This window comes from Drosophila montana, unplaced genomic scaffold, assembly GCF_035044405.1.
Source record: "Drosophila montana isolate Dmon_TW-CO22-7 unplaced genomic scaffold, ASM3504440v1 contig_3213_1, whole genome shotgun sequence".
NCBI classification, from domain to species: domain Eukaryota; kingdom Metazoa; phylum Arthropoda; class Insecta; order Diptera; family Drosophilidae; genus Drosophila; species Drosophila montana.
The window spans coordinates 752,095-775,038 of record NW_026998093.1 but is presented as its reverse complement, the minus strand read 5'-3'; the positions used below and the strand labels follow the sequence as shown (position 1 = coordinate 775,038).

Here is a 22,944-nt window from a genome sequence, read left to right as displayed (position 1 = left end):
TACCGGATAGCGCAAAGCGAACTGTCAAAAGCCGAATTCGCTGCAGAGTTGCAATCGCGATCGGCAGCTGGTGCGAAACTTGACTAAGACAGTGTTGCAGCTTGAAGGACATTTAATGAGCATTTTTTCTGTGGTTCTTGTAAAAACTAACTTAAAATAAATTGAGGTGGGGCATAAAATAAATTCCTTATTTGGGTTGAATGGCAACTTAAGTTTAGATTGAATAAATAGAAGACGGTTTGGGTTGCGGCATCTACGATCCTAGTCCTTGCGCACACCTGGCGGCAGCGTCACATCAAACACAATGGGCGCATTGTTGGGCAAATAATTGATGTCGCACGTGGAGGCATTTACATAGATAATGCGCCCATCGCTGGTTATGCCATAGCCCTCGTGCACATGACCAAATACATGGTATTTGGGTTTCACACGCTGCTGCACCGTGCTCAGCAGCTCCACGCAGCCGGCGCGCACGCCCGAGCAGCACAGATCCCCGTGGCCAACGGGCGGTGTGTGTGTGACGAGTATATCGACGCCAGCGGGTATTTGATTCCATTTATCCAGGCAGGCGGTACCGCGCGGCACGTTGAATGCCCAGCGACAGAATTCCGGCTGCCAGGGCGAACCGTAAATGCGTACACCCCACAGCTCCAGCAGCTCGTCCTCCAAGTAAGTGCAATTGGTTAAGGCCTCGCGTATGTTGGGCGTCTTTACGGCGCTCTCCATGCTCTCCTTGTCGTTGCCCAACGTGGGCAAATCGTCCAGTATGGTCATGCCCGTGTGCTTGGAGCTGCCAAAGACCAAATATTCATATGAGTTAAGCGTAGCCATAAGGATATTCAACCCACCGTTCGGTATGTTGCTGGCCCTTGTTCTGAAACGGATGCGTGAAGGTGCGATCGAAGCTAAGCTCGTGATTGCCGGCTATCACAATTTTGTGCCTGTGCGGCAGGGCGCCAATCCAATTGTTAAACTCGACCACCTCCTGCAGCTGGCCGCACTTGGTGAAGTCGCCGGCATGTATAAAAATATCACCATCGGGTATATCGAACTTGATGTATGGCGTCAGCGAGTGCGTGTCCGACATGCACACTACGCGCGCCTTGTTCGGCGCCACCGTCGTCGTCGGTGGCTTCATGACCACCTTGATGACCCGCTGGGTTTTGCTGATCTCATTCCAGGCGGCGGTTGGGTCGCCGGTTAGCGGATGTACGGCTACAGGCAACGTTGCCATTGTTGGACTAGCTCAACAGCTATTAATACAACATTGATAGTCAATATCCCTGATAAGCACACGGGTATTTTGCGCTTCTAAATTAAGTAAACACTGATTTGCCGATAAAAGATAACAAAAGCACGCTCAGCGTACAAAACAAAAATTCAGTATCAGCTGTTTCTTCGGGTTAGGGTTGTCAAAACGCATTATACCGAAATGAATTGCTTATAAGAAAAATATGCCAAGGTAGACCAAAAACTGTATAGAATGAAAAGCATATAAACATCATATTATATTATTAAAAAAAATTTACGTATTTAGATAATTTATTAAAATATATAAAACAATATAACACAATATGTACATATAATACAGCTGCAATAATTTTGTGATGTCACGGCAGGCTGGCAAGGCCTACGTCAGGTGGCAACGCTGCATGCTAAACAAAAAACAGCTGTGTGTGATTGCTATGTATTCTGCTTCTTCTTACCACTCACGTATTCTACAATTTGTCGTTTAGCAATTTTCTCAAATTTATTTGCAATTCGCCAATAAGTGCATTCAATTGTGTTCGATTAACATCAAGTGCAAGTGTACCGTTCGCCGGCGCGTCCCGGTAGTGCGTGCAAAACTGAACGCACATCTAGAAAACCAAAATGGCTGCAAAGCGTCCGCACGGCCACTTGGTGTATTAAGTGTGTACGCAAGTGTTTTGGACCAGAAAAGCAAGCATGGAACAATCATTGGAGCTGCATGCACAGCCGGAGGCATTTCTGGATGGCCTCAGTGCCGGCGTTGCAGGTGAGTTCTATTTTTGTGCGACTCAATTAGCTCTGCCTGGGCGCAGCCCCTTTTTTTTTGTTCTTAATTGCCGCTGACGTCGCTGCTAATTGTTTACGCCCACCTATCAAGTGTACATTTTATCTGTTTTGTGCACGTGTGTGTGCGTATGTGCGTGTGTATTTACCACCTGGCTCCCTAACATGCACCCTCTCCGCCGTGTTTAGCACTCTGCGTCGGCGCTTTTGTGTCTGTCGAATTGTGTCTGTTTGCTTCCTCGTTTCTTAAGTGATGATTCACTTTGATTGTCTCCGAGTGGCCAGACCGTTTGCATTTGCCTCTGTCTGTCGGTTTGTGTAGCTTTTATGGCCATTGTTCTTTGACTCCGCCATAATTGATGGCTCTGCTCAAGTTTGTGCGACGCAATTTGTTATTGCGCTGCGGCATTAGGGGCTGCTATTTACCGTTGCAACGTACATTTGGAGATGAGCGCACAGACACAGTGCTCCCGCACACACACACACACACAGCTATATGGTCCACCGTTGAGAGCAGAAGAGTAAAATCGCAAGTCACAGATGATCACCAATACAAACGTATTTCGGCGCTGCATTGACCTAGACCTAGACGAAAGCTTTCAGTGGGTGTGTTCTCTCTCCCACACTCGCTCTCCCCACTCAATTTCTCCTTCGCACATTCATTCACAAAAAAATGACAGACAACGGGCGCAGAAAATATAAACCTTGATAATGACATTCACAATAAGCAAGAACGTCAGTCAGTGTGGTCACAACCTCTGGCACTTATCCAACGGATTTTTTCAGCTGGTGGTAGTGCAAAATAAAAAGAACAAAAAATTCACCGCTGCTCACCAAAAGTCAAATGTCGAGTGAGCTATGTGCGGCACCTGAGCCAATTGCATAAGTTGTGCGATTCTTGCTCAGTCTCCGTTTCAGTCGCCGTCGCCGTCGTCGGCGCAGTCCTGAAGCTCCAAAGCTCATTTGTTTGCCAACGCGCCAAGTGTCAAGTTGCAGTGCGTTCTCAGGCTTGCTCCTCTTCTTCCTTCTTAACTGTTTCGTGTGTAAAGGCGCGTTCCGGTCGCGTGTTCGTCATCGCGTGTTTTTTGTTGTTGCTGTCTTTGTTTTTGCTTTTGCAAATTTATTTGGCGTGGGCGTGATGTAATTTGCAATAAAAGCCGTTAACTAACACTTACAAGAGGGGGAGAGAGTTGTATGGAGAGAGACAGAGAGAGAGAGAGAGAGGTAACTACAAAATGTGCTAATTCCTAGGCCATTTTCCTTTTTGTGTGTTGCAAAAACATTTGTGTATGATTTTTATTTTTTATGGCTTCCACAGTTAATAATCAACTTCGTTGTTTATTGTTACAAAAATTGTGTAGCTCGCATGATTAGCAAAGCTTTGCGAAATAAGGCAACAAAGCAAATCGACAACAAATTGAAAACAAACAAAAAAAAATTGCAAATATTTGTATAGAAATTTGCGCACTCAAAAACCAATACGAATACGATAAAAATAATAAATACACTTAAAGATGATTTATGTAATGACCCAATGCATAAACAAATGGCGTGCGGCATAGTTGAGGGCGCAACCGAGAACGGGTTATACAATGTAAGCCGCGGCGCGCTGTGACGCGACGCTTCTTAGGCTTTGTTCTTGTGTGTGTGACTCGTTGCGCGTGTGTGTGTGTGTGTGTGCCTGTGCGATTACGCATACGCAGCGTGGTACAAAAGTGCGAATATTTACGTGCTAAAAGCCCCCCCCAACGACTTGTTCTAAGCTATTTGTAATGTAGCCTTATTTCGTTTAAACTAATATATGTTAATGCCGCAGATATTAGTGAAAAACAACAGCAACAAAAAATGCTAATCATTGTGCTGTACGAGTGCCAATGTTGTCGCCGCCAACGTCGACGCCACTTGCTCAGCTGATTGAGTTGTTGTTAGTTTCTTATTTCCAATTCGCCGCTACCAACAGCTGTTTCACACTTACCCCACTCTCACTCTCTCTCGCTCTTTGTGACACTTGCTGCTATCGGTCTCTCTCTCGACTTATGCTGTTTAATCATAATTTTAACTATACAATTAACGTTTGTTTTGATTTTGTGCTTTCATTTTGCGAGCGCGCGCGATTTGTGCTCAGTTTATTTTTTGTTTTTGCTTTACGCTGGGTATTTTTTTTTTATTTTTTGTTACTTATTGCTCGTGTTTCTTGCTGCCTTTCGCTGGTGCTGCTGCTGCCGCTGCTTGGAACTTTTTGGGCTGCGAGGCGCGCGCGCGTTTTCGCCGCAGTCGAAATTAGTCGTCGCCAGAGTTCGCCTCGCATTTAGCATTTTACGTTTGCTACGTTTGCGTATTGAGATTTATATATACACTATATGTGTATATAATATATAAATACAATTGTGTTTTTGTTTTAGCCGACAGAAATTGTGTTTAGTGTGCGATGTGAACGTGAAGATATATGTGCCATACACACCTATAAATATATATGCTCACGTATATATAAATAAATACTTTAAATTGCCTCGAAATTGTAATTTGACAACTGAATTTTGTTGCTGCTACTCGTCTTCTTCTTCTTCTTGTTTTTGTTGTTGTTGTTGTCATCAGCCGCGCCGTGTGTCGATTTCAAATTCAAAACGCTGAGCTCATTTTTTGAGACGCCTTTAAACTGGCTCATTAGCATAAAAAAGCATTATAAATACATACATCAAGCCAATTCTATGCCATAATATAAAAGCTGTGAAAATTACAAACAATAATCGTTCATATTTATATTTATATAGACTTAACGCCCGAAAATTTATGAACAGCTGCTCGTTGTTGTTGTTGTTGTTGTTGTTGTTGTTGTATACAACCTAATCTCGGCCTGCAAGTCTTTAAATACAAGTGTTTTTGGTTATTTATTTTATTTTTAAAAGAAATCCATTTTTTCGGGTCGCTTGACTTTTCGATTAACGTCACTTGCCTTGCGGTGACACATTTATGAGCTTTGTGGCCTGTTCTTATCAGAGCCAAAAACGAACAACAATAACAATAACAACAACAGCTATAACAAATAATCCTGCATAGAGAAGTCAGCAAAACGGCGCAAAATTAATTACAACTCATAAATATAATTTTTGTTTAGATAGAGCACACAGCTCACGTGCCTCTAAGTACTTACGGACGCCAGCGTTTATTTAATCGCTAAACACACACACACACACACACTCACACACACACACACACACTCACACACACACTTACACACATACACACACACCCACCACAACGCGCCTCAAGAAAGTTTGTAATTTTGTGCCAATTATTCGCGCTTTATATTCAGAATTCTTGATTTCGTTGTGTTTAAATATTTGAAAAACTGCCTGGGCAACATTTTCCTAGCTGTGATTATTTCGCAAATTTATGCGCCAGTTTCATGTTATGGAACTTTCAATGGACACCAAAAAAACTAAAAGGTAACAAACAGCTCGCTAAAACTAAGAATCTATCATAAATATGCCCTTAATATGTCACATTTAATGTGCAAACATTTCAAACAGATCGAAAATTAAAATATATCCGTGTGGGTGGCAAAAAGTTGAGAAAACATTTCTCAACTTTTTTTAGGTTTTATCTTTTTAGCTAAAAGGAAATCAATAAAATTTCGTTTCTGAGAAAATTCGTATTTCTTTTCTATTTTTTTTTACTTTTTGCTGATAAATTCAATTCGTCTGTTGTGTGTATAATAAATATGCAACAATTTTGCGATTGGCTGGTAATAAACAACGACTCCTAAACAAATCATAAATTTGAGCAACAAGTTATACAAAAATAATTTCCACAAATAACTTGATATATATTCGACTTTTGCTGGCTCTTCATATTATGAAAAAAACTGCGCATTGGAAAATAAAGAGAAACATATTATTTTTTTGTTGCCACTGCTGCAGTTTTTTCAACTTTTGGCCCACTGAAATTGGATGAGAGAATCAGAGACACGGTTAAGTGGGGAGGCAGAGATCAAGAGGAAAGATTCGTGTTGGTCGCTTGTCTCTGCCAAGTTGTTCTTCTCGTTGTTGTTGTTGTTGTTGTTGTTGTTGTTGTTGCTTGTTAAATGACACATCCATAGCGCATTCATAACAAGAATTTCAGTCGTTTTCCATTCGTTTGCTTACTTTTTGGGATCGGAGCGTGTTAATACGTTATTAATAATATACATAAACAAATGGGAGAATATGTCTTGGCTGTCAGTTTGGATTTTATATTCCTAACGCCATTTTCCATATTTTTCTGCGCATTTTCATGCTTGCACCCATTGAAAATGAGTAAAGAGGGTATAATGTAGTGTTATCTCTCTTACTTACTCTATCCCTCTCTTTCTCTCGCTCTCCATTTCTCTCTTTTACCCACTCTATCTCTCTCTCACTCTCTCTGTCTTTCTCGCTAAATCTTGATCTCTCCCTTTCTTTCTCTCACTCTGTCTTTATCTCTCTCTGTCTTTCTCTCTTTTTTTCTTTCTCTCTCTCTCTTCCAATCTTTCTCTTTAAGTAGCTTTACCTCTATCACCAGCTGTCTCCCATGCCCTTTGTTTAGTCCTTTGGCGATTGCCGCCTTTCTTGCTCTCTATCGCATTCTCTCTTTCTAACATTTTGTCTTTCTTAAGATCGCCTTTCTATGCGATTTTCATAAATTCAACTAACGTTTGCAGATTTTCATAGCTAATACATACCTTACAGGGTAACGCCTAGTCGGGCACTTTCATTTGCCACATTCAAATTTTGTTTTCCTCAGCTTTCATGTGGGCTACATGTTTAGATAAATGACGAAAAAAGAAATAAGGCTACCTTTTATTGCATTTAGAAGCAAAGAAAATCGAATTCTCATTTATTTTCGTAAATTTTGCGCAACTTTCATGACAGCTTGGGCGGCCTTATATACATATAAGATATACGTTTACGTAGCGGTCTCTTTTAAACTTTATCAATTATTCAGTGACAGCAGAACCTTTTGCCCTGAACTTCGACTGCGACCTTTAAGTGTCGTATGAGTCCTTGGTGAGTCCTGTGGAACAGCTGACGGTCGTGTGCCGGCAATGGCAAATGCCTGCCACATTCTCACCCTTACCGTTTACCATTTATTATTTATATTACTTTTAGCTCAATGTAATAGAAAGGTTTGTTCAGTCGTTGTTGTTGTTGTTTTTGCTTTTGTTGCTGGTCCTTTAATGACAGCTTAAGGACAACTGAATGTTAGAATTGAACTTGATGCATGACTGAGCTTGGACAAGCAGCTCGAACGTATTGATTTCAGCGGTGAGGGGTCGCTGAGACTAGTCGGACATGATCTAATTATTAACTTAAGTCAAGGTAGCCTTTGCGAATGCCATGCAAGAGATTTGAAGTTAACAAATATATATATAAAGACAAATAAATAGATAGATACTGAAGGTGGTTTAAACGTTAAGAGTTATTATTTATTTATTATTATTTACGTAACACATTTTTATAAGTTTGATAAGTTTGAATATATTTTTATAAGTTTGAATATTTGATTATGTTAGTATTGTGGATTTATATCTGAACTCTTCAACTTTCTAACTAGACTAAGACTGAAAATCTTTAGTTTGAACAGAAAGAAGTATTATGTATGGGATAAGAGGTGTTTCATTCCATAAAACTCTTCAGTTCCAGAACTGATTCTAGTTTGCGAATAATATTAATTTTGGAGGTTCTCGATTTCTGCATTATATTTAAACTTATACGATCTGCACAAAGACCGATTAATAATTCAATCTTCAATCTTGTGTCTGGACAATTTTAATTTGTTGGTGCTCCACTTTCGGAGGGTTTACTGTCTTCGACACCATTTCATGTTTATATGTTTCAATTCCTCGAATATTTGACTAAATATTTGATATATAAGAAATGAGCTTCGATGGAATTTGAACGTTCATGACCCACGTACATGACAGACTTATGGTACTCAGAACAATTCATTTTATTTGAATGGGCTAAGTGAAATGTATATATAGTATATGATGAAATTGGCCTTTCGCTTGAACTGTTATCATAAAGTGTTTGTTTGTCTGCGCTGCTCGATGGCGCCAAGTTAAAGAGGGGAGATAGACAAACATATGTGCATTTCATATTATTGACTATAATATCATATCAGGAAGAACATGCTTCAGATTTGATGTGTCATCTGTTGCTTCGCATAGATGGAAAGGTTGATGTTGATGTGTGATGCCGTCATCGAATCGATGTGTAAATCTGCACACAGAAACAACTGTTTGCCGATATTTTTATATTTTTGCCAGACATGCGATATGACGATAATGAATATATGTTCCATGCATCGTTAACATTTTCTAATTAAGATACAAGTCAACAAATGAACAAATGAGGAATTGGACTTTTAGCGATAACGAACGGAGACAAAGTCTATTGGGTATTGTTTTCCTGTGCTGCCCGATGTGAGGGTTAAAAGTAACACACCCACAAAATAAACACATTATGTTCGATGATGAGATAATAATATTTTCTATTTGCAGATATGATTTGCTAGGCGCGTGTTAACTAAAAAAACATTTTGGGTAAAAAAAAAAAAACCAAAAACATAATTGTAGAGTAAACAAATTTTACATACAGACATCAGCTTTGTTGTTGTTGCTAAAGGGTAGCTTGTAATGCTTACTCAATAAATGAATCATATCGTAGATACATTTTTATCTTACGCTCCAGTTCTGCGTATTGATAAGCGTCGAAAACAAAAATCCATTTACAACTGATATTTTGTTGTTGTTTTTGCTTTTCCCGCACAGTCACAAATCAAAACCCAAATGAGCAACACGTGAGTGAGGCCGCCACAGTTGTTGTTGATGCGGCTCTTGGCTCACCGGCAGCGGGCAGTCCCAATGCAACAACAGCAGCAACGGTTGTAGCAACAACAACCACAACAGCAGCAACAACAGCAGCAGCCACAGCTGTCAATACCACGCCCACAAAGAGCCCACAACGCAGCGTTTACCACGAAGATGTTTATCTGGCTGGCGGCGATAACGCTGATAACGAGGCACATCTGGAGGGAAACAGTTCGCCCGCTCAGCGTCATTCCATAAACTCCAACGAATACACCTCAACGCCCAAATTGGGACGCATAGGACTTAATGGTGCAGCAGCCGCCGCCGCAGCAGCATCCGCCTCGGCGTCAGCCAATGGCAGTGGCACCACATCGCCCATAAATTATCAAATGCTTGGCGAAGAATACATTTACAGCATAGAGTATGAGTCACATCAGCAACAGCTGCAGCAACTGTCGGTGACTAATCAGGAACAGTCCGGCGTTGTCCAGGCCACGGCGACCATTAGCTACAGCGCCAATCGTCAAAGTTACGCATCACCTCCTGCAGCATTGCCGCCTTTGATCATACCGCAGCGGCAATCGCTGTTGCCTTGGGGCGCACATTCGCGTAGCTCTATTATTAACGTGCTGCCCAGTTACACGCAGGCGGAGATGCATGCCTTGGCGGCCAGTGTGGCCAGCGTGGAGCTGACGGCGCCGCGTCCCGGCGAAATAGTTATGCGCAATTTGTTTAGCGATTTTACAGCGCAGGCGGAAAAGAAAATCGAGCTGGTGATGCTGGAGAGCGCCGATAAGAATCTATCGAAGCTGCTGCAACGCGGCGAGGATCAGCAATTTGATCAGCTGCTCTCGGCGCTGGGCTCAGTTGCCGAGCATTGTTTGCCCTCGCTGCTGCACACGCTGCTCGCGTGGCATCGACGTCAGCTGTCCGACATGGAGATCAAGAATGATCTGAAGAAACCAGCGTCGGGCAGCAGTGTTCAGGCTGTGAACAAGACGACCGTGGATCTGGACTTTCAGCTGCAGCGTCGCGAGGCGGCAGTTGAGTTTATATTTTGCCTGGCACTAATTGAGATACTCAAGCAGCTGCCGTTTCATCCGGGCCATGAGGATCTGGTGCGCAGCATCGAGAATCTGGCCTTCAAGCACTTCAAGTACAAAGATGGCCTGCAAAACAATCCCAATGCGCATAATATACACATGATTGCGGATCTCTATGCGGAGGTCATTGGCGTGCTGGCCCAAAGTCGATTTGCATCGGTGCGCAAGCGTTTCATGTTCGAGCTGAAGGAGCTGCGCGGCAAGGAGGCATCGCCCACCACGACGCAGAGCATCATTAGCCTATTGATGGGCATGAAGTTCTTTCGCGTCAAAATGGTGCCCATTGAGGAATTCGAGGCCTCGTTTCAGTTTATGCACGAATGTGGCCAGTACTTTTTGGAGGTGAAGGATAAGGACATTAAGCATGCCCTAGCCGGACTCTTTGTAGAGATTCTAGTGCCCGTTGCGGCTGTAAGTATATTGATCCATTTACCAAGAAGCAAGCTAACCCTATCCCCTTGCAGGCCGTCAAGAATGAGGTGAATGTGCCGTGTGTAAAGAACTTTGTGGAGCTGTTGTATGTGCAGACGCTGGACGCATCGACCAAGTCAAAGCATCGCCTGGCGCTATTTCCGCTGGTCACATGCCTGCTCTGCGTCTCGCAAAAGACTTTCTTTCTGACCAACTGGCATTACTTTCTGGCCATGTGCTTGAGCAATCTGAAGAATCGCGATTTCAATATGAGTCGCGTCGCCTTGGAGTCGCTCTATCGCCTTCTGTGGGTCTACATGATTAGGATCAAGTGCGAGTCCAATTCGGCGACGCATTCGCGACTGCAGAGCATTGTCAATTCGCTGTTTCCCAAGTGAGTGGACGCATATCTTGAAAAGATTTTCCTCTATTTTTAACACTCTTTCCCTTGCAGAGGTTCCAAGGGTGTCGTGCCGCGCGACACTCCGCTGAATATCTTTGTAAAGATCATTCAGTTTATTGCTCAGGAACGTTTGGACTTTGCCATGCGCGAGATCGTCTACGATTTGTTGTGTGTGGGTCGCTCCATCAAGGTCATACTCAATCCGGAGCGCATGAGCATCGGCTTGCGTGCATTTCTAGTAGTTGCCGACTCATTACAGCAAAAGGACGGCGAGCCGCCAATGCCGCGCACCGTGCCGGTGCTGCCCTCAGGGAATACGCTGCGCGTGAAAAAGACGTACATCAATAAGATGCTTACAGACGATACGGCACGTAGCATTGGCATGTTCACATACTTTCCTCACGTGCGTCGTGTTTTTGTGGACATCTTACGTGCATTGGATGTGCATTGCGGCCGGCCGTTAATGATGACAAATACACAGAACCAGAACAAGGAGCCGGACGAGAGACTGTCCGCTGAGCGCAAGCCGCGCATTGATCTCTTTCGGACGTGTGTGGCTGCAGTGCCTCGTTTAATACCCGATACGATGACCGCCCAGGAGCTGGTCGATTTGCTGTCCCGCCTGACCGTGCATATGGATGAGGAGCTGCGCATATTGACGCATCAATCGCTGCAGACGCTGGTCATAGACTTTCCGGATTGGCGTCAGGATGTCGTGCACGGTTACACACAGTTTCTGGTGCGCGATGTCACCGACACCTATCCGCAATTGTTGGAGAACTGCACGCGCATCTTGTTTGTCTTTCTAAACATTTGGCGCTGCGCGATTAATGTTAACGGCGCTGCAGCCGGCACCGGCAACAACAGCAGCGGCAGCTGCGTACCCAATGCGGTCATCACTGGCGGTGGCATTAATCCGGCACAGCAAAAAGTTGGCGGTGCGGGAGCTACCATCGGCACAGCTGTTGTACAGGCCATGCCGGTGGCGGCAGTGGCCATACCGCCCGTCATTGGCAAGGAGACGACCAGCAGCCAGCTGTCGAAGCAACAGCATCTGAACACGGCCAGCAGCGCTGCGTCCAGCATAACCACCTCCAGCGGCATGTCCAGCATCACGCAGCACACGGTGCTTAACATGGTGTCCAACGATGTGAGCAAGAAGAATGAGATACCATTGATCACGACGCTGCACTTTGTTGAAGGCTTTGCCCTGGTGCTGCTCTGCAATTATCGTCCCTATTTGCGCAAGCTGGCGGCCATGATACTCAAGGAGGTCAAGAATCTAACGCGCGCCCTGGGCATACCCGAAACGGAGCCCCCGCTCATTGATGTTATGGATCGCTGTTGTCCGCAGATTGTGGAGAAGTGTTTGCCACTGCTGCCACAGGCGGAGAAGACGGCCATACTGAATGCCAACTGCATTGATCTGCAGTGGATAGCGGAGCGCAGCAGCGGCGTTTGGCTGGCAGGACACACAGATGGTAAGGCTAGCAATGGAGCTCTTTGCTTTAAGACCATCTAAAGAGATTTATTTTATTATTGCAGATAACTCCAAGTCCTCCACTTCGACGCTGAATCTGTCGCAGTCTAGCTCCACAGCTGCTGCGGCGGCCGCGACTGCCAGCTGCCCGCAGCCGCCTTTTGATCCCTGGGCCAGCTGTTTGTTTGGCCTGTTGGAGCGCCAGCGCGTGCTACAGCAATGCCCCTCAGCGGTGGCACAGGCTTGGCCCATTTGCTACGCACGCCTCAACGCGCTCTATAGCGTCATAGATCCCACGTAAGTTGAACTGTATTAGATTCAAATGGCGGTGCACGTTTTTGATCTATGTCTCTCAATTTACAGTCCCGTCAGCGATAATCGCGCCTCGCTGCTGCGCGGCTCTGCTCCGACTAAGAAAATGCCCACCGAGAGCCAAAAGGATTCGTATATGCGTCTCTGGCGCAACCAGGTGGCATGTGCCATGCGCCTGGTGCCCCAAATACCCAGCGTTGCTGTGCGCTGTGCCTCGCCCGATTTGAGTTTGAGGTAAGTTAGAAAATGTTCAGTCACATTTTGAAAGTACAAACAACATTCAGCACACCGAAAAAACCCAACCACAATTCGTATAAAACATTTCATTTGTTTTGTGTTTAATTAACATTTTGCATTCGATTATAAGTGCGGTGCACGTGTACCTGTTCCAAATCCTATAACTGTCAGTATGCAAATCCATTTTAATTTTATTGTCAATTCGTTTTAGTTGTGAGCTTCTGTTTAATTGTTTTTAACTAAGTTGCGTTTCCATGCACCTGTCCAATTGTTTATCCTGTGTAATCACAGCAGCCTGCCGTTGCACACGTAGCATGCCACACAGACACACACAAACACCTGCACCTACATTGTGATTATACTTTGTGTCTGCAAAATGAAATTTTAATTTTTAATATTTTCCAAATCAAATAAAATGCACCAGCGCATTGTAGGAAGCTAATAAATTTTTTTGAATTTCTATCCAAGCCATTTGCATAATTCCAATCAAAATTCCTGAGTGGAAAAGTATATCTGTTGCACGGAATCTATTAAAATCAATCATACGTCATGTTGTACAATGTTGTCTAACTTTCTTTTGATCTGGTTTATTCTTGTGTGTATGTATGTGCTTAGTCTTCTTATGCCCTTTTCCAAATCTTATTTGATTTGAGGTTTTCATGAAGTGCTTCATGCGACCTCTTAATTTGCATAATTTGCATTGTAATTTTAGTTGTTATTGTAATTGTGTATTCCATCGAAAACAAACAAACACACGCACACACACTTACACCTACACATTTGGTATGTTAGCTATGAGTTTGTTTTTGCGAACTGGAAATTATGTTTCGCTGGAAATTCAAATTGCAATTGTTGCCGCAAGCTTAAGCATTGCTTTTCGGTCAGGCTACATGTAAATGAGGCAGACGGCTTCATTGCGCAATGGAAACAGCTCTGATTAACAGCTTGAAAATTTTAATGAAATGTATTATACTAAATAGATAGTTGTTGCTTCTCTGATTCATATATAATTAACTTAAGTTGCCTTTCTATAATTTTGTTATTATTCAGGCAAGTAATTGCTTTCTTTTTCTTTATATTTTCCAAGATTTGGTCAATTTTATTTGATATTTCTCTTTTAACTAATATAAAAAAATAATGTATAACATGCTTACATATTAAATTGGTATGTAGATCTTCATTGAAAAGAAAATATTAATTCATTATAATCTAAAACAAACATTGAAAACTGCCTTAAGACTAGAAAAACAAGCTCTCATCGGGATATCTTTATGTAAAAGTCGCACACCTACAACAGGTTGTACGGGATTTATGATATAGTGATTCGATGTTAACAATATTTTGCATAAACGTTAGGCGCAAAGCTCTGTTTAGCAACAAAATCTTGACAAAAATATTTTTTCATACATAAACTAATTTTTTGACTGTTTGCATAGGAGCTAGTTATGGATATGATGGTCCGATGCTGTTAATATTTTGTTTGTACATATATATCTTGAAATCCAAAAGGTTTTTTAGACCTTAGCTACTCTGGCAGAAATATGATATAGTAGTTCCATAGACCAGTTGTTCCCATAAATAAGATGGACCAATGTCAAAACAGGGAGACTTAGCTTAGAAATAATAGAGAAGCGCGATATACATATACATATATATATATATGTATGTAAATATACTTCAATGGGATTGAAAATACATAAATTTCGTAAGAAAATTCTAAGAGAGGAGTCTCTCTGCAAGGATATGAAAACTTAAAAACAACATTCTAGCATTCGGTTTGTGGGTTCTCTTGAAAAACTTTGTTTATTTCTGGTCGGTTAACTGGTTTTGCGTGTTAACAATGCATTATCTTTTCGAATTGTTAAGCATTTTTCATATGAATTAAATTTGTTTTGCCTGCGTTCGCGGTTTCGCCAGTATTCGTTAATTATTTTGTGATTTAAAGATACATATCATATACATATTGGTTCATTCATGTTGGCCAAATTGTCACTGGTCACAATCACAACACTTGTATTGAATTTCATTAGCATTGTCAAATGTCAGCGGCAGATGGGGTTTGGTCATAAATATCTGCTGAGTGCACCCACGTCTAAACACACCGTCCACATCCATGTCCACGTCCATACATATTGTCCTCTAGCATAAATTTCAGTTAACAGCTCGTTATTGGCCCGAGTTCAAATGACGCCATATATAATTCACTTTCAAATAATTCATCGTTTGCTCTATACATCCTATATGTATTACCAACTATATATGGATCGTAATTTATAGTTTACAAGATCAATCGGACTCACGTTCGCTATCCGATTCCTTGGACAATATACCGTCAAATGTCTTTGGGCCCGAGGGAATTGTGACACGTTTCACGCTGCCGCTCTCCTACGGACGCAAAGAGGCGCGCCAGAAACGACTTGGGTAAAGCAAACCAAATACAAACCACTTAAATACAAAAAAACTCAAACCCAAAACCAAACCCATATCCAAAACCAAAACCCAGAATCCCAAACCAAAACCCAAACAAAATAAAGACGCATACAAGAAACGTATAATTAATCTACATAATTGTGCTCCGATTACTTTTAATGTGGCTTTTATAGCTGCCTGTGTGCGTGTGTGTGTGTGTGTGTGTGTGTGTGTGTGCGCTTTGTGGCTTGCAAGTTGATGCTTTAGTGCTTGTAGCATAGATGTACATAGATGTTAATACAACTCCGTAGGTTTAGTGTATTTAGTGTTTATATAAAGTATCTATCTATCTATGAAGTATCTATGTATCTACATATGTCAAATGAAAAGTTTGGCAAACTTTTCTTGCAAAACATTTCCTGAGACATGTGTTATTTATAATTCTTGAATTTTACATTGGGCTTTGATTTGAGTTTTATAAACATTTAGCACAAGCTGTTTGCCAAATTAGCAAGAGCTTAAACGATTCTTTTTTTTCGTTTGTCAAACATTTTGTACAAGTTTTCACTTCAGCTGCTGCTTTTAAATTGCTCAAAATTAAGTTAGCCAAGCATTTTGCACAAATTTTTTGTCCAGTTGCAGACATTTTAGCATCAGATGCTTCTCAATTTAAACTGTGAACGTCTGCTTGAAATTTAACATATTGTCGTTATTTTATTTTTATATTTACATTTTTGTTTTATTTTTAATTGTTAAATCAATACCCAGCCACATTCTTAGGCTTTTAAATACCCTGTACCCATTGAAAATGAGCAAAAATGGGCATATTGCGGTGTTTCCTGTGTATGTAACAGGCAAATGGAGGCATCTGCAAACCCATAAAGTATATTTATGTATATTACTGGACAGCATTTGCTTTTCGGCTGTGTTTGTGTATGTATGTATGTCTTTATGTTTGTGCAGAAGATAGTTTGAGTATTTGTTATTACATCTCGCAGCCGGGTACAGGGTATCTCTTAGTCTGCCACCATGGACTGGCGCACTGTACTTGTTTCCTTGTCATTTTATTTGTAAACTAATTTCATTTGTCTGTTTGTGCTGCCGTATGGCCCCCTTTTATTGCCATTTCGGTACGTTGAAAATGTTGAAAAATTGATGACAAGTTTATTTATTTTACATACTGCGCCCACAGCACGTCGCCTACCGCTTGCCACGCCTGCTTGCCTTAACATGCAGAAAGAAAATGACATAAAAAATATTGTTTACTGTTGAAAATTGTCGTTTTGGGGCAAAATGTGTAGCGAAAAAACCTTTAGCAAAAAAAAAGAGAGAAAGAATATTGTGCTTTTAATTGAAATGTGCGCTTTTAATATTTAAAATGTTAATTTATATAAAATGGCTGGACAGCGGCCTTCACCTATTTAAATAGAATTATGAGTTTGTCTGCGGAATGAACTTGGCCTCTGTCAATAGCTGGTGCCTCAGCTTAAAGCAGCCTTTACCTGAGGACTCTGGAGTCAGGTCTTGCGCAAAACTTTAATCACAACTCGATACTAAAATGCACGACCGTAAATTTTATTTTATAGCTCATCGCCAGATTCCCTAAACGCGGATCGCAGTGACAAATCAGCAATGGGCAGCGCCTCGCCCCAGGCACTATACAAGCTGGTGGTGCCTCTCCTGCGCTGTGAGGCCATCGATGTGAGGGATGCGGCTGTCAATGCTCTGGGCATGATAAATCACGATGCGCTCAAGTAAGCGGAACGGTTTTTGCTGTCTTCGATTTGAAAACTTAAAACCCTTGACTTTGACTCTCGTTTGACAGGGATCTCATGGAGGAGCTGGTGGTCTACATACGCGAAGCTGTTGATCGCAAACAGGAGAATATGCGACGTCGTCGTCGCCGCGATGCACTGCGTCTGCAGGTGGTGCGTGTGCTGGAAAAAATAGCCGAGAATGGCACATTCGGGGTTAGGTAAGTGCCCAGTGCTAATCCTCCAGAGAAATTGCAGCTGCTCACGCTATAATTTTCTGATTTGTAGCACTTGCGTGCTGGAGCGCGATACCATGTCGCTGCATCCCACCTTTGTGGAGTATATAGAGGGTGCCATGGCATATCTTATGGCCGAAACGGACAAGGATAATCTCAGCATACGCGAGGTCAAGGCGCACTTTTGCAATTTCATACGCAAAATGATTAAAAACTTTTCACGTAGGTTTTTGAGATTCGATTTTTAACTATTAACTTACCATTTAATTCACACAGTGGAATCGTGCGCCACTTTGCTGTCGCGTGACTTGAAGCGTAATTTATTCAATTTATTTGCCACCTGGTGCGGCAGCTTCTCCAAGCCGCTAAGCATTAGCTCACAGATTGGCCAAACTCTCGAGGAGGAGAAGCTGCAATTTAGCGCTTTACAGGCAAGTCGCGGCTGGAGCTACTCCACGCATCTAAATGTGACCTTTCTTTTTTATCTTTCATGCAGGCCATGTCCGCTTTGCTCTGCTGCGGTCACATCTTTTATACGCCCCATCTGCAGGACGATGGCATCATATACAAATGGCTGGATCTGCTGCTCACCTCCAAGGATGAGAAGGTACATGGCTAGACTATTTCTGTTATACTTAACATCATCATCATCATCTTCACTGTTTAGATTTATCAATTGGCCCGCGATACGGTTGTGCTGCTGCTAGAATCAAATCCGGATATGGGCCAGTTGCTCGAATGGGTAATCGATCGTTGTTATACCTCAACGCCACGTGAGGCAGATGCTTGTTTTCTGGCTTTGGCCTCTATCTTCAGTGCCAAGTAAGTTAATCTCATCGGCAATTTGATATTTTAACGCATAAGACGCGCTCCGTATATCCCTTCCCCCCACCACCGCGGTGAACGTGCTCTATTTATTAATAAGCTCATTTACCACATATCCTCTACGGTGTTCGTGTGTGTGTGTGTGTGTGTATGTGGGTGTGCGACTGCGTGTGTTGGGGCTTAAGAGTACCTCACGTGTCTGGCTGTCATGTTGGTCGCTTTAAATTTCCAACCTTCAATGAGAGCAGACAATATGTGCCATATATTGCAGTTATATATATCACTATATTTGTTTTCTACCAATTCTGGTCATTGGAGCGCGAATATGGGGTGCACATTTGTATACGTGTGTGTGTGTGTGCGTGCGTGTATTATTCATTGTATAATACTTTATTGGATGCCACACAGACGACGAGCGTGCATTATGCTGCAAATATTTCTGTGTCTTTTTCTATAGAAATATACATATGCACCCCTTTTTCTATAGAAGTTTCGCAATATTATTTGCTTGAATTAATTGGAATATGTTTTTTAATCTAGAAGTTCTCGAATACAATAGCTTAAGTTATGCTTATATGTTTTTTATCAAAAAGTTCTTGAATACAATAGCTTGTGTTATGCTAAATATGTTTAATATATAAATATTGTGTGACCTTTTGTCATGTTATTCCTTCAATTTCATTACAAATTATAACCGATGCCTTTAAATTTCTTTCATAAATCATATAACTTGATTTATAAATTATTCATAAATATGAACACATAATTTTAAATAAACTATGTCCGGCAAGTACCTAAAACCTTTAAAGTTTTCCAAAACGCACAAAAAACGCTTATAATCCTTCTTTTTTTTTAATCATGACCATTTGCGTGGGCCACTTTGTGTGTGTGTTTTTTGCGCTTATTTGTGGCATGTGCTGCATGCTGCATGTTGCAATTTTTTGCGCTGATTTATGATATTCATTTGTATACATCCGTTGTATGTGATACAGCCTTTGCGTGCTGTTGCCATATACAAATAAATTCGTTTTCGTGCTTCGCTACAATTTGCCGTTTTTAATACTTCATTTGAATTTACTTAAGCTCCATTTAGAGTCTTTAATGTTTCTAAACATTAAATCGCTTCTAAACAACATATTGTCTGCGGTTTTTTATCAGACTTTTGCACATACTGTTTGTCTATCCCAAACACAGATACGCGCACACACACACACACACACAAAAGCCTGCAGCCGAATGTTGATTGATTGCTTAATTGCTGGCGTCTGTGGCCAGTGTGGCATTTGGCAGACGGGGTTAGTTTTTTTTCAGTAAATCCTTACCAAAATTTCCGGCAACCACATTGAAATTTGTTCGCTCGCTTTGCATAACAGCTAAATCAGTTCCAATTAGCCGCAAAATACCAACAAATTGACACTCAGTACGTACATTTTTTATGGACGTGTGCCAAAACAAATTATAAAGTGCAGTGCCGTCCACACACACACACACACACACACACACACACATGGCAGAGCTAACGACTAGCCACATGAAAGTGCCAATCTGTTTGCAATTGTATCTAATGCATGGCTAAAAGCGTTGCGAAAATGTTATTGCATGTGTTGGAGCAAACAAAACTGAACCAATTTCGATAAGAAATACCATTTTGGTCCTACTTGAATATGTACTTCAAATTAGGTAGTTTAAAATATAGACTAGAGAACTTCCGAAATGCTGTTCTTGCTGAAACGATTTCCATTTGGGTCTTAACTATTTAACTTTGTGCTTTTGATAAAAATTTGTTCATTTAAGTTATGAAATATTTAGTTTTTTTACTGTCAAAGTTCATAGCAAATGCTTGGATTTTTGCCTAGATTAATTTAAAAATTTATTTAAATTTGTTACATTTTTTTTGCTGTATTTTTTTTAGCAAGTCATGACTGTAGCCAATTTTAGCGAGAATTAATTCGTGAAAGTTGTTAGGCAGGACAGAAAGGCAAAATCTGTAGCATACTTTGCTGCGTTTGCATTTGGTATGCAAATTGATAATCGATTTCCAGGAAATTTGCATAAGATCCGGCTTTGGCGGGACTCTGGTAATGGGTCTTTGTTAGCTGACAGGTGTTTGGTCCGTGTCAGTGTGCATTAGAACCGTATGAGCAGGCGTGGGCCATGTGATTGAACTTTAATTGGCTGACTGTTAATTTGACTGGCATTGCGTTGGGCTCTTTAATCCACTTATGAGCACTTCGTGAGCTTAGATGAAACAAATCCCTAACCGCATAACCGCAACTCTGTTAACTTTTTACTTAAGCGTGTGCAAAATATCTTAAGCAAAGTACCTAAGTGCCTAAAATCCATTAGCCCGGCGTGTTTTTCTTTTCATCTTTTTGCTTCTTTCCCGCTCTTTCAGGGAGTATCCGTGCGACCATTATACATCTGTTATAACCGTGACGCTGCTGATGACTGGCTGCCCCCGGGTGGAGGTGCATGCAACCGCGCTGCAGCTGTTGCAAATACTGGACAAGCGTTTCTTTGGCAGCGTCGTTGGCACCCTGCACAGCGACAACGAGAAAGGTATGATCTATCCACCATAACTAACCCGACATTCAAGACAAGCTTAATAAACTTTAATGGGTATACAAATTTAAACGCCTTTCAGTCAAGTTTTAAAGACTCGTCTGTATTTTTAAGCTCTTAAAAGAAGCGCTTTAACTCAAAAGAAACTTTATATATATATAAAATGCAAGCGATTAATATTTAATCGATAAATTTGCATGTCTGCCGCAAAAAATTGCACAGAATTGTTAGGTCGGAAAGTTGTGTAATTCCTTATAATTCTTGGATCTTAAATTTGTTGATTATTCTCTTTAAAGTTTTGCTCATGCGTAAGAATTTTCAGTTGCGCATTGCGAACGCATTTATAACTTTTATGCTGTGCATCTAAAACAAAAATCTTAAAAGACCGTTGAAGTCACGACTACGCTATACTCTGTAATTACCAATTTACTTTATACTCTAAAGTTAACAAGTAAATGAGTCTAAAAGAAACCTTTTGATTATTAGTTCAGACTGTATCTAAGTGTGACTTTAAGAGTTATAAAAATTTGCATATTCAACTTGTGTAAAATAATGTAAGACGAAGATGGAGTTCTCGCCGCATTCGAATGATGTATATATATACATATATATAGGCGATTATCAACTATAGACAAGTTGGGCGAATTTAGAGACTATAAGAAAGAGTTGGGCTTGTAGTTTATATGATATATGCATGTTTAAGACAAATAAAAATATTCGTTGATAGGGCGAATTAATTTAAAATGAATTATTTAACCCTTGCTTAAAGTTAATATTGTTTTTGTATCTATAAGATAGAAGCAGGTGTTGCCTATGGAATTACGTTTAAAGAAACTATAACTATTCGTCCGTTCTTCAAAGCATATACCTAACTTTAAAAGTCAACATAGGGCATCTCCTAGTCGCACACTTGTGAGATTGTCTTTGTCTTTGTATTCATTTGAATAATTCTCAAAACTTCTAATTTATTTCATTTATATGCTCAGTTTCCAGAGCTTGCATAGCATTTGCAAACATATTTTCATTTTATCAATAGTTTTCTATAGCATGTGTAGTCGTAGCTTATAATTTTTATATTCAATTGATGTAACACATTTGGTTTACTTTTCTAGTAATTGTTGGTCTTCTTATGTTGGGAGCTATTGAAGAATGTTATTTCATTATATAAGCAGCTTTCAAGTGAATTCCGAGCGTACATAAAATTATCTGCTTCACTTATTTTGGGGTGTATGTGTGTGTGTGTGTGCGTGTGTGCGTGTGTGTTTGTATCTGGCTGTGCCTGTTTATGTGTGTGTATTGTGTGTCTGTGCCGATTTGATTGAATTGAATTTAATTTTCTGCGTAAGCGCGGGGGAATTTCTGGCTCTGCATAATTTTACGGCAATTTGTTATGCACAATGCTCGCTGGGCCATTAATGTTAACATTCTGGTGAAATTGTTGGCCAACACTCGCAGCGAACGAAATTTAAAAAAAATGAAGACACACAACAGTGCGCCACTCGAGACCCAACTACGGGATACCCTGTAGCCGGGCCTAATCAATAACTCGCCACAAGTTGCACTCTTCGGTCTGCTTCTGTGCTTCGTCTTGCCTCAGTTCTACACTATACAAAATTTATTCTTTAATAACCTATGTATAATTTTTGTTTAAGAACATCTGAGGCTGAGATTCGATATGAGAAACTACAAGGACTTATTGTAAAATATGGATTCTACGTCTGATGTTCGACAAGCTATATTCAAAATTTAAACAAAGTCTCTTGAGCCATAGTCGTATATCTCCAGATTGACTCAGTTGTCTTGATCAAGATTATATGTACTTTATGTCATCATGCTTGTATTAGTTTTAGCAAGAATCATTATACCCACTTCTGTGCATTTGCAATTGGCATAGGGTATAAAAATAATAAGTTAATATAAAACACATAAATAAAATGCATTTTAATTTATATGCACATAGGACAGAACAGATTTAAGGAAATAAACGTTTATTCGCCAGGATAATTAGCGGCAATTTGTAAACGTGACGCTGCACGTGGCTTCCGCCCCCCAATTTTCCACAATTTGTTCCGGAAATTTAAATATGTATAAGTTGTATATTTCGCTTGTTTTTTTTCCGCATTTTTTTTTTGATATTTTTTAGTCAGAAAGTTTACCGTTAAAGTTGGCCAATTTGTAGCGTTGTGGCTTATAAGCCAGCTCCTGCATTGCACAAGCTATTTACTGACCTTTTTGTGCTGTGTACTAAGCAGCTTAACTTTTGTTATTGTTATGACTCCCGGACCATTGAGGGCCATTGACCAAATGGTCCAGGTAGCTAAGCCCTTTTGACCAGCTAAGACGAGCGTA

At 41.0% G+C, this 22,944-nt stretch overlaps 2 protein-coding genes across 15 annotated transcripts in view; one reads left to right on the top strand and one right to left on the bottom strand.

Annotated features, from left to right (window-relative positions):
• Positions 1 to 94: 94 nt before the first annotated feature.
• LOC135432713 (UPF0046 protein C25E10.12) lies at positions 95 to 1,386 on the bottom strand. The gene is made up of 2 exons (XM_064688498.1): positions 849 to 1,386; positions 95 to 790 (listed from the first exon to the last, which is right to left on the bottom strand). The coding sequence occupies exons 1-2, from the start codon at positions 1,232 to 1,234 to the stop codon at positions 262 to 264; spliced, it is 915 nt and encodes a 304-aa protein (XP_064544568.1). The 5' UTR covers positions 1,235 to 1,386; the 3' UTR covers positions 95 to 261.
• A 327-nt stretch (positions 1,387 to 1,713) lies between these two features.
• The window catches only part of fry (Protein furry), a 53,288-nt gene continuing 32,057 nt past the window's right edge, over positions 1,714 to 22,944 (top strand). For 2 of the 14 annotated variants that reach the window (XM_064688483.1, XM_064688486.1), the window contains exons 1-14: positions 1,715 to 2,017; positions 8,825 to 10,377; positions 10,431 to 10,771; positions 10,832 to 12,261; positions 12,326 to 12,557; positions 12,624 to 12,806; positions 15,087 to 15,230; positions 16,805 to 16,972; positions 17,044 to 17,193; positions 17,261 to 17,430; positions 17,485 to 17,639; positions 17,705 to 17,815; positions 17,876 to 18,030; positions 20,429 to 20,592. In XM_064688483.1, the coding sequence (XP_064544553.1) occupies positions 1,948 to 2,017; positions 8,825 to 10,377; positions 10,431 to 10,771; positions 10,832 to 12,261; positions 12,326 to 12,557; positions 12,624 to 12,806; positions 15,087 to 15,230; positions 16,805 to 16,972; positions 17,044 to 17,193; positions 17,261 to 17,430; positions 17,485 to 17,639; positions 17,705 to 17,815; positions 17,876 to 18,030; positions 20,429 to 20,592 (5,026 nt within the window). In that variant the 5' untranslated portion in view covers positions 1,715 to 1,947. Of the gene's footprint in view, positions 2,018 to 5,339; positions 5,481 to 8,824; positions 10,378 to 10,430; positions 10,772 to 10,831; positions 12,262 to 12,325; positions 12,558 to 12,623; positions 12,807 to 15,086; positions 15,231 to 16,804; positions 16,973 to 17,043; positions 17,194 to 17,260; positions 17,431 to 17,484; positions 17,640 to 17,704; positions 17,816 to 17,875; positions 18,031 to 20,428; positions 20,593 to 22,944 lie in introns of those variants that run through there. The other 12 variants (XM_064688488.1, XM_064688484.1, XM_064688481.1 and 9 more) reach the window with 11 other exon arrangements.